General features: G+C 32.7%; 3 protein-coding genes across 3 annotated transcripts in view; 1 reads left to right on the forward strand and 2 right to left on the reverse strand.

The window, feature by feature from the left end:
• The window catches only part of LOC115245125 (organic cation transporter protein-like), a 25,231-nt gene extending 16,874 nt beyond the window's left edge, over positions 1–8,357 (reverse strand). The window contains exon 1 of the mRNA XM_029823248.1: positions 7,401–8,357. Within this exon, the coding sequence (XP_029679108.1) occupies positions 7,401–7,768 (368 nt within the window). The 5' untranslated portion in view covers positions 7,769–8,357. The remainder of the gene's footprint in view (positions 1–7,400) is intronic.
• LOC115245122 (dynein light chain roadblock-type 2) lies at positions 766–3,711 on the forward strand. The gene is made up of 3 exons (XM_029823246.1): positions 766–797; positions 888–966; positions 3,314–3,711. Exons 1-3 carry the CDS (start codon positions 795–797, stop codon positions 3,523–3,525), a joined length of 294 nt encoding a protein of 97 aa, XP_029679106.1. The 5' UTR covers positions 766–794; the 3' UTR covers positions 3,526–3,711.
• LOC115245114 (XK-related protein 6) overlaps positions 4,368–11,839 on the reverse strand; it is a 9,821-nt gene continuing 2,349 nt past the window's right edge. Inside the window, exons 2-4 of the mRNA XM_029823232.1 lie at positions 6,052–6,376; positions 5,585–5,740; positions 4,368–5,485 (exon numbers count right to left, since the gene is read on the reverse strand). Of these exons, the coding sequence (XP_029679092.1) occupies positions 4,995–5,485; positions 5,585–5,740; positions 6,052–6,376 (972 nt within the window). The 3' untranslated portion in view covers positions 4,368–4,994. The remainder of the gene's footprint in view (positions 5,486–5,584; positions 5,741–6,051; positions 6,377–11,839) is intronic.

Raw genomic sequence — 11,839 nt, forward strand, 5'->3', positions numbered from 1 at the left:
GATAAGGGCTTCATTATAAGTTTCGATGAAAGTGTACTCATTCAATGCCTTTTGATAAATAAAACAAGATTGAAAGTTAAAATTGTCCCGCGACACTGTAAGAAAAGAAATAAAATGTCAAAAGCGATGTATTTTTAAAATAGAAAATCTGGCTGCGGTCGGGAAGACGCTAGAAATGCTTCGAAGCATTGCATTAATCAATCAGAATAAATAAATCTTTACTCTTTTTGTCCTGATTGGTCAATCAAACGCTTCGAAGCATTTCTAGCGTTTTCCCGACCGCAGCTTCTGTCAATCGAAGATATATTCCGTTTGACGCTATTTTCGATTCGAAGCTCAAGGTTCTTCGCCCTGATTGGTCCACTAAACATTTTGAACGTCAAACGGAATGCACTCTGAACATAGTCATGTAAGTATGCTTGGTGATGTCATGTTTGGAACTCACTTCAAGCGTAAAGTAGAGATGCGATGATGCGAGATGTGAGGGAAAGAAAGAGAAAGAGAAATTATATTGGTTATTCTATTGCGTTGCCATGTTCTATCTGTAGAAGGCATATTTGATATATTTATAAAATAAATGCATTTAATGTATGTGTGTGCATATAACAGTGTGTAATAAATAAAGTGATATTCGAAAGATACCATAGAAAAAAAGGAAAGAAGATTGCACAAATTTGCAATCTATAAATATAGTTGGTGTGTGAGATTTTGCAGCTTAGCAGTTTATTGTATATTGTAACTTTTATATTGCACCATTTTCCACAGAAAATCTCAAGATTATTTTGCACTAAAAAATGGTATGTAAAATTTCTTAATTCTTTAATTTTATATATAACTGGATAAAATTTTTTATGAAATATGTATATATATATATATTTTTTCTTAAGGCACAAGAGGTTGAAGAAACTATGAAACGAATTCAGTCTCATAAAGGAGTAGTTGGAACAATAGTAGTGAATGCAGAAGGTATTACATGAGAGAATTGACATGGTTTATTTATGACTATAAAGAAAATTTCATAAAATTATATCTATTTTAGGTATTCCGATAAAAAAAAATGAGTGAAAAAAAATTAGAACAAAATGAACTGTTAACGTAGGATTCTGATAAGATATAATAAGAAAGGTTTCAGTAAAATGTCAAACGTTGATCGCGCGAATAAATGTCAAGCTTTACAGATGGAAGTATCTTGACAGGAACTTGAAAACGATGCCGGCACAATAAAGGAGGTGTATAAAGGTCTCTAATTATCGGTGCGTGCGCACCTTCGTTTAATAACGCACACAATCTGACCTTTACGCAAGACTTACACAAACGAATGAACGCATTTGACATTGATTGCAACGCGCGTACGATATTTTTCATCCTTGATACGTTCGCACGAGAGCGTCTCCGCTCACGAGTCCAGTAACTAACTGCGCAAGAATGCTGAAGTTATAGACCATAAATCAAAAGACATGTATGTGCAGAAATGTACGTCTCTTATCGAGAGAAAAAATCGTCATAAAGCCGTATCTTTCAATATATATTATCCGAAAAGGCTTGTAATAATTTTTTTAAATTCATAAGCCAATGATAAAAATGTCATAGTGTGATATCTTTTATAAAAGAAATTTCTTTTATACATATACACACAAACATAAGGTGTTCCCGACAAATTTTGAATTTGTGAATTCTTATGTAATTTAGAGTCAGTTCTAGCTTAAAAGAAGTGCTTTACGAGATACAGATATTGGGTTGGAAGGAAAGTAACTTTGTTGTTATTTTTTATTTTTATTTATTTATTTATTTATTCATTTGCTTCTAATAAAACACACTAAAGTCCTCTATTGAGAATACGACATTATTTTCCTTCCAACCTATTAATCTTTCAATTACAAATGATAATAAATAATACCCGTCACTTTTCTTGCGAAGCAAGCTTCAAGGATGTAAATGTAAAGCTGCAGATATATTCTTAATTTATCTTCGAATGAAAATCTTTTTAATCAAATTTTAAAATATAAGCTTAATCATTAAGCTTATTATTTTATATTAAAAATTAGAAAATAGCGAAAGAAGATGACATCCAATTAAAGTTTTGTTAACAAGAATTTTGAATTCCCCCAAAAGTTTATAGATAAAACTTCGAGGATTTGTAGAAACATGAATATCGCGAAACACTCTGTATAATCAAATATCGCGGAAGCGTTGCATTTCACGCCCAAAATGATTACAACTACAACTTTCAAATAACTTTTGCAAACTCTATCATATGTTTCAATGACGCTATTACACATAAATTGAAATATGCATCGCAGGGACATCCTACATGTTGTATAAAGTACGCATCTCTTGTCTCTCACGTGTAATCAGCGTGGCTTTGGCCACGTTATGTCGAAAGGTTTACATAGATATTTCTCGCGTTCACGCTCTCATTGCTTACACGAAGGTTTCGAGCAAATTCATCATGCATTATCTACGTATCGAGCAGCCGGACGCGCCGTATATCGCGAAAAGAAAATGTATATTTGTCTTATTGATTTTCAATTCTTGCTAATGATTAGCGACATTTGCGATAAACATCGAAGACGTCGTAAAGTATAAGGAAGTATAACGATGGAAAAGTTTGACAAGCGACACATAAGAATCTATTGTCAATAAGACACAATTCATAAAAAAATAGTTATTTTTGGAATTAGAACTCTTTAACTGTAATTTGCATAAATTATAGTAATAGTTCATAATTGAATAGACTATTATATTTTCATTCTATTTATTATATATTCATTACATATTCATTATATACTCGTTATATATATATATATATATATATATTCATTATAAAAAAATGCCCGCGCGATTGTTATAAGAATTATTTTTCCATTTTATGTAAATATCACACTTTATGTTAATACAAATATATTATAACAATGAATTAACTAGTTATGCAAATTAGCAAGTAAAGCATCGTACATATTGACTGTTTTGTTAAGAAAACAATCGAGAGACATCGTTACAATACATTATCACATGGCATTTATATATTTCTTACGAGTTTCTTTCCGCAAAAATAATGCCCTCAAACGGTCATTTATCTCGTTATAATTACGTTCTGACGTCAAAGGACTATTAAATCACATGTAGGTTTTACTGTAACACGTGAGCCTCATCGTGCAATCGAATTATAACTGTAAAGGTCTTCTCGTGTCACGTTGTTTTCACACTTTCCCCGGCTGAATGTAAATGCTAATATCTCGCGCATTGCAGTTTCTATGCGACCGCGAAAGATGAAAAGAAAAAAATGCTCACGTTGACATTATATCTATTTTAGGTATTCCGATAAAATCAACATTAGACAACACAACAACGGTTCAATATGCAGGTTTGATAAGTCAATTGTCAGACAAAGCTCGTTCTGTCGTACGTGACTTGGATCCAACAAATGATTTAACTTTCTTGCGCATACGTAGCAAAAAACATGAAATTATGGTCGCGCCAGATAAGGAATTCATATTAATAGTGGTACAAAATCCAGTTGATTGATGTTTAATAGAAACAAAAGTATATTTCAAAGTCAAGATTTATTTCTTCGGTTATTAATTTATTCTGTATGCCATATTGGATTTTAATATCTATTCAATTAGAAAATGAAAGAATAAAACTTCAATATTATAAAATACAACATTTAATTACTAATTTAATAAATCATGCTTTAAGAGCTTTCAAATAGTGTTTTCTCCTTTGATAATAATATTTTATATTATTTTCAATTTGATAACATATTGTGAATGAATGTTATAATAATTTTTTCTAGTATATTTATCTTTATATTATTTAACACAATTATAAGTGAGCATCTCTTATCATTGTATATATAATATCACGAAATCTTTTTATATTTTATGATTCAATATTAATACCAAACTCATGTTTCTATTATTGATAATATACTTTATGTAAAAATATATTGAGAATATTACAGTATAAAGAGATGAGCAGAAAAAAAAATTAATTAAAAATTAAACATTAATCAAATTGTTCTGAATCAATGAGTAAGAAAAAATGTATTACTTTCATTACTTTATTTGATATTATAATAAATACTGGAAAGTAATGTTTCAGAAGTTGGATTAGAAATATATGTTTTATTTAATTCTATTTATATTTATAATTTAATGTTACAAAAATACAAAATATATATGGATTCATGTAGCAAAAACTTATTGACTAGAGATATAAAAGATATATAAATTCCGATATTTATAAGTAAACATATATATAGTGTAAGATTGTTTCAGTTATTTCAATTACATGATAAATTCTAATATAATTCTTATTTAAAAGGGAAAATATGTTTATATTAGTAAAATAATACCAAATATTTATTTTTGTTTATGTTTTCCATTTATTCTGTTAATCTATTGAAATATTGTGAGAGCATACATTTTTGAGTATTAACATTATCAAATAATATCACATAAGTAGATCTTACATATAAATTAGACTACATAGTATAGTATTCTGAATATTCTGAGTTCATATGCTTTATTTAAATATTCCTGAGAAATGTTATATTTCTTTACATCTCTTAAGCAAAAAGATTCCTATCAAAATTCCAATATAAAAAGTTATATGTAGTTGGCCCCTGTCAATTATATATACATGCAGTCTTACACAAATAATTCTGTGTGCACAGTCTTTTTAAAATATAATATTTTAAAGATACTTGGAAGTATAATCAAAGTGGCTTTGTTTATCCATTTTACAAAATCTTTGAAAATTGACCTATACAATGAAACTATTATATACACAGACTTCTATAGAATAATATATATTATATATAATTATATGTAATGTATTGATTATATGATAGTGAGATTCATTTCTTTCAATTTCATTCACATTCTTTATATTGTCATAAAATCTTATAAAAATTATAATGCAGGATTGATTAGCTACATTATATAGCTCATCTCTTCTGTCTCTTTTGAATAAGAAATAGATATCTAAAGTTATATTGCTTGAACTGATCTGTTTGGAGTACGATTCTTTTTTGAGGGATGAAAAACAGTATAGTACAGAACCATTGCTGCAATTCCCAGGAAAAACGAGACAATACAAATAATAAAGAATACATTAAAGTACCAAGCTTCTCTAACTATAGGAGGAGAAGTATAATGCCACAACAAATTTGATATAATATTTTCCAAAAAGCATAGCATGTAGAAAAACATATGCTTCCAAAATGTATTGCCATTCACAGCATTGAGATATATGAAAATATGAACTACACCAATAACTGAGGCAAATAATATAGAATAAATGCGTTCTTTAAATGCAGGCTGCATATGTGGTGGACGACTGTAAGTTTGACAAAATTCTAATATTCCTTGAGATTCGATCAAAATCCATATTGTCATACTTATCCAATGTATTATGCAATAGATTATGGTATATACAGGCCAGATGCTTGCAATGACACTGAGTGATAAGATCCTTGCCACTATAATCATGATGATAATCTCCATGAATTTCTTTCAAAATATTATTTTTACAATGTGGCAAAATATTCAATTTTGTATATTAATTATTGAATATATACCTGTAATGCAAAAGTGCCACAAAAATTGTAAAATAATTCCTATAACACCAATATTCGATTTATCTTGTTGAGCTAATCGAATGCTACGATGGTAACTAGCCATTGCCCAACCCATGCTCACAAGCGAACTGACGATACTACTTATTTGATGTATAACTGGAAAATAATATAAAAGTAAATTATGAGAATTATTTAAAAAATATATGTATACATATATAGGCATTTATATAAGATATTTAATAATTTTTTGGACATTTTCTGTGATTGCAAAATATCTGATTCCATGTCACTTGTCAATTTGCACAAAAAGCTATATAAATGGCAATAAACTTGGAAATAATGATATTAAAAATATATTTGGCAAGAAAATTTTTTTCTGTATAGCAAACATTACTAATTACTCTATACTTTGAAATTTATAAAAAATATAAATATTAAAACTTATATTCAAGATAATATATAAGTACATTCAAGATTAATCCTATTATCATAATGCTTTAATATTAGAGTGAGTTGCAGAATTTGTTGCGGCGCAGCTTCCAGGAAACATTCAAATACCCTTAGCAATGCAACATCTTGATCTTCTTTGAGCATCTTCATATAATATCGTCTTTCACTGGTACGGTCTCCAGATTTCTCACATTTACGCGCTTTTAATGCATATTTTAAAGTTTCCCAATAATGTACAACTGGCGCTAATTGCAAGAGAACAGCAATCACGAAGTATAATTTATTTTTGACCATTAAACGCGTTATTTTATGATCATCTAGTGGATCCATGCCAGGATTCCTCTGTATTAAGGAATATATTATTCTAATCTGAAAAGAAAAAAATGCTCACGTTGACAACGTTGACGACGACGTGATTGCGAGAGAGATCGACGATAATGCCGAGAATAGCATTACACATGTATTGTATTGTTTAATTGTTTTATATATATATTTAAAAAACGCGAGAGAGAAAGCAAAAGCGGGTCTGCTTATTCCAAGTGTAACCTATCGTTAGGAGCGATTTTACAAGTTATTATTACACTTATATTTTCTATGCGTTATATATCGTTTCAATCAAATTTACATATCCTGTAGCGATTATTACGAACAAGTTATATAAACGTGAATATTGCATAAATATAAATGGCGCTCCTTGTTTTTACGACATTTTCCATTTGTTTGAAACTTACAAGTATCTTTATATAATTAATTTTTTTTTTTTAAAGTTTCTAATCTTAAAGAGAAAATAATTTTTTAAATGACAAGATTGAATATCAATTATAATAAATAATTTACGTACATTGTCATACTTTTGACAATGTATATATAATTATAATGTTTTGTTGATCAACCTTTCGAAATAATAAAGTACAATAGATCGTTATCGTGGATCACCGTCTTATCGTGGATAATTAAAAAAATTGCAAGCAAATATAACTAACAGACTGGAATACAATCTCTTAAAATCTTTTAAAGCTTTTTCTTTCTAATTCTCTTAATAGGCTCCATTAAATTATAAGCGGTATACGAGACTCACAGATTATCGCAACCACGTTGGAAGATGCAGTCAAAACGTCAAAGTAAACAATAAACGAACGATTCTTTACTTAATGTCTTATCAGGTTTCAAATATGTATCTTAAAAAAAAAAAAGATAAGCGAAAAAAGAGAATATTTTGATTGTGAAATACACGCATAGAAATGTAACTGTCACTATATGCATATTTTAACAAAATTTTTCTCCCTCTAGAAATAATTTATGTATGGCTTCTCGTCTTCGCTAAATGCGAAGAAACTCAACGATGGAAAATATTTTGGTATCTTACCTTTCCTCAACCGTGAGGTTTTCCAATTCGGGCACGCGACACCAGTGTTTCTCCGGCACAAGGGTGATAAATATCTGCGAAAAGTACACCCAGGCGACGAAGAAGGCAAATGGTATCATCAGCACGAACAGGATCCTCTGATAGGTACCGAATTCGCCGATATGAGGCAGAAGATCGTCGAAGTCTAGGTCCTTGGGTTGCTCCGGATCGTCCTCCTGATCGTCGCTCTTGCGATCACTCTTCGCGGCCGGAAATCCGGTCTCGGACGAGGCCGAGGCCGACAGATCGGACTCAGGACTCGTGTCCTTCGAGGATATATCCCCGAGGACTCTGCCGTTGGCCGCGGAGAGTTTCTCCTGTGGCGGCATATCGCCGTCGGTCGAGATCTCCGATGCTCCCCGCGAGAAGAGAGGAGGCAACACTTTCTTCACGCGGCGACCGCTGCGATGACTCGACTCCAGCCTTCAGGGATGCTGCACCGCGGTCTCAAGATCAAGATGACGCCCGGTTCGAGCGCGATCTAAGCTTATTTAAAGGCGCGCTCCTCTCCAGCTTCCGCTCGACGACGACGGCGGTGTTCACTCTCGCAGAGAATCTCTTACGTTCCGTAAAACATGTTGAAGTTCCCTATCACCGCGTGACGAAACAAATCGTTATCGTCTCGCGCGCTATTTCTTCGAGCACTCGCCGCGATAATTGAACCGGCAAGGCTGATCGGCTGAACGGTCGATTGATCAGTCTTATTTAATCGGCCGCGGACATCGTGGGAGTATATCGCGCGGCGAAGGCTCGGAAGAATATATCGAGGCTAATCCGAGGAAAAGAAAAAAAAAAGCGGGCTAATCCTGAGACGAGAGACAACGACTGGAACGATTTGTTGCGTTCGTAGCTAGCTATATAGGCATCGATCGTAGGGTATATCCCCTCTCTCTCTCTCTCTCTCTCTCTCTCTCTCTCTCTCTCTCTCTCTCTCTTTGCTGCTACTACATAACACAATTCAATGGTTATACCTTGTACGTTTCTCCCGTAGGAAACAGGTGTCCGTGTGCAGGTGCGTAGGTGTGAAGGACGTCCGAGTGCGGTCGAGGATTCCCTCGGGGTGGAGCCGAAGGATGAGCGAGTATATTAGATTGCGGGATTTAATACGTTACTTTGGGAATATGCGGTATTTATCAGCGTATGTGAAACGCTCGCTATCTATACACGGTGTGTCGTAAAATCTGCGTCGAATTTTAGCAATGCGTATGATAATGTCAAAGATAATTTCCTCGATCAATTAAAAATGAACGACAATATTTAATTATAGTTTTCGACACTAAATCTTTGTATAAGAAAAAAATAATAGTATCAAAACAATCGTCGCTTTTCAATCCGAACGCGTCAAAGGTACGAGAAGCGAATGGCGCTTTCTGAAAGACGGAGTTTATGTTGTCGCGTCAGACGTAATGAACGATGTAATGGGCTTTCACACGCTGAGCTTTATTGCTCAAGCAAGTAATAAAGCTTTTATTTCGCGAGTCGCTTGTTGTGCACAGGTGCCGACGCGCGGGACTCCGAAAGCAATCTAGGATCCCTCTAGAGGGGACGGGAGCTGCCGAAGGATGAGTGAGTATATTAGACCGCAGGGTCTAATACGTTATAAGCCGTATGTATTTACTTGCCCTTGCATCCCGTTCTCTATGTATATACGTTACTATATTCGATGTGTTATCCCGCGGGAGATCCCGAACGTGGTCGAATCTCCATCGAACTGTAACGTTCATAAATCTGCTTGCTACCGGATATCCTTGACATATATATGCGAGAATCGTGGGATTTCTCTTACATGGGTTTTTGTTCAATTATCCGTTAACAGTCTTTGAAAAACCGTCATACATCTTATACGTTCAGGTATTTTTGAAAGACGTGGATTTTTTTTGTTAATATAAAGGATCCCCGAAAGGAATAGAAGCACCTCAAACGCGGATGAGTCAAAGGTTAAGTGAGGATATTAAACCGCTAGATTCGCTGCTTTACGTGCAAAATGCGAATGTGTGCGGCAGACGTGCGTGTGTGTGCGTGTACTGCTGAATATGCCGTCGCGTGTTTACATGAGTCTGTGTAATATAGGTATGTATGGTCGAAATTAATTAAATCTGATCTCGGGCAATATTCGGGAAACTGATCTCCTTTATCGTTGCAGAAGTTACTAGCTTGCTAAAGGAGATATAGACAAAGGAAAAATAGAAATATGTTACGCAAAAAATATCAGCAGAAAATTTTTCTTTGATATTAGCAAGACTTATTTGTTCAAATACTATCGTCTATAATAAAATTATATACAGCAGTTTAATTAAAAAATGATAACAAAGATTATGTGTTCTTTTCTCTCGTAATATTTAAACAATGAGACTTTGATGTTACACAAATGTATGTAAAATCAGAATTAATAATGTTCGATGAAAAAATTGTAAACTTTTTCTAAATTTCAATTTTCATAACGATCGAGTAATTTTTTTCTGCTGCCGTGATTGCGATATCTATATTCTAAAAGAACACTTGAATAACAAAATGCAAGAAATTGTTTTTTTACGACACATTTCAATATATTGTCTCTACACGCAATAAAAGAATTTAATGCCACGAAAAATTCTGCGAGATCGCGTGTTGTTCGCGAAATGCTTGGATGCTGAAACATAGATGCGCAAAGGAAGCAAAGGACAACTTTAAAAGGAGTGTATATCCCCTCTCTCTCTCTCTCTCTCTCTCTCTCTCTCTCTCTCCCTGTCTCTTTGCTGCTACTACATAACACAATTCAATGTTCTCCAAGTGGCATTGAACGCGCCACGGATCACATCGATCGCCCTCGTCCACTGGCCGACGTTGCTCGAACTGGCGTTGGCCTCTTCTCTTTTCTAGCGACGCGCACATCCTATACAGCGCAGACACCCAGTGGATATATTTGGATATCGATTGGATATCCAAGTCCGCTAACGTGCACGATATTAATTTAGAAAACTTCTAAAACATTTTACCCGTGAAAGACATTGAAATTATATAGCTTGTCGCAATAATTCCTTTTTATTATTATAAGACCGTATCTAAGATAATTCTATTTTGAACACTCACGAGAGAAACGTGCAGAGAGAAAGAGAAATAATATAATACATAATATATAAAAAAACAAAAGTCTGCAACATTTATATATGTATAGAGAGATACACAATGAAATAACGAGTTATAACACAATTTATAAAATAATAACAATTATAAACATTGAATGTGCGTGGAAAAAGATTGTAAAAATTACATTTAAAAATTGAAAACGAAAGACACTCTATTAGTGTGTCACAGATAAAAAATCCCGGTTTTTAATAATAATTTGCAAAGAAAAACTTAATTAGACTTTCCGTTAAAGAAATTTATTTTAAGACGCAAACATCACATAAATAAATTTGAGCAAATTATATAATGATTAATGTGATCAGATTGTTACTTCTTTATTATTCTTCTCTGCCTTTCGCATCTGGCAGTTGATAAAAGAATATATAGAGGAATTCAAATTTGCATAAAAGCGAGGCCTAAAAGAACAACATCATTTTTGTATAAATATATGCATTACATATATTATTTAAATCACTTTAATTAATACAAGTTTGCAAAATTCTATTATAAGGATACGATTAATAGCGCGCAATCGCTATCTGACTCACTAGTCATTAAATAACTGATTTAACAAAAAGATATAATTCCAGTCAGCGTTATTGTGTGTGTGTAAAATATGTGTGCGTATACGCACGCCTGGAATTGTAAAGCACTTGACCTAGTGATTCAGATAGCATTTACGCGATTATTTTACCGCGAGGTTTCTCTAACTTATACTTATCAACGTTTACTTGATCGAGTCAAGACTGGTACATACGATTAGTGTATATTTCAATATATTTTTATAGAGCTGCAAAAGAGCGAATATCTTATTGTTCGCTCTCTAATCAACGGCAAACGAAGAAATACAAAATCTTCTCTGCGCAATTGTCGCGATATCTTTCGAGAGCATCGTCAAGATTACGAGCAATGTTGTTTATCACGAAATCGTAATTATCCGTAATTAGATAGTAATAATCGTTAATATACGACTGTCTGTCGTGATATGACAAATAAAGTGTCATCAACGATTACGTGAAATATCCTGTCATGGAACTTTTAATACGATTATCTCTTTGCTCTTATAATCATAACTTATGGCAATACACTAAAACCTTATATTATAGATGAGCTATATATTTATCGATATAACTCAATTTCCAATTATTCGATATTCCAAGTAATTTATCGTGTAATATTACAACAAATTAAAAAGTTGATTAAAAAAACATTAATAATATGTTTAGCAGCACTGAAAACTATATATCAGTAATATCTTTCGAGAAGATATATACGTACACAAATATATATATATA

This window comes from Formica exsecta, unplaced genomic scaffold (genome assembly GCF_003651465.1).
Source record: "Formica exsecta isolate Colony F162 unplaced genomic scaffold, ASM365146v1 scaffold915, whole genome shotgun sequence".
NCBI classification, from domain to species: Eukaryota; Metazoa; Arthropoda; class Insecta; order Hymenoptera; family Formicidae; genus Formica; species Formica exsecta.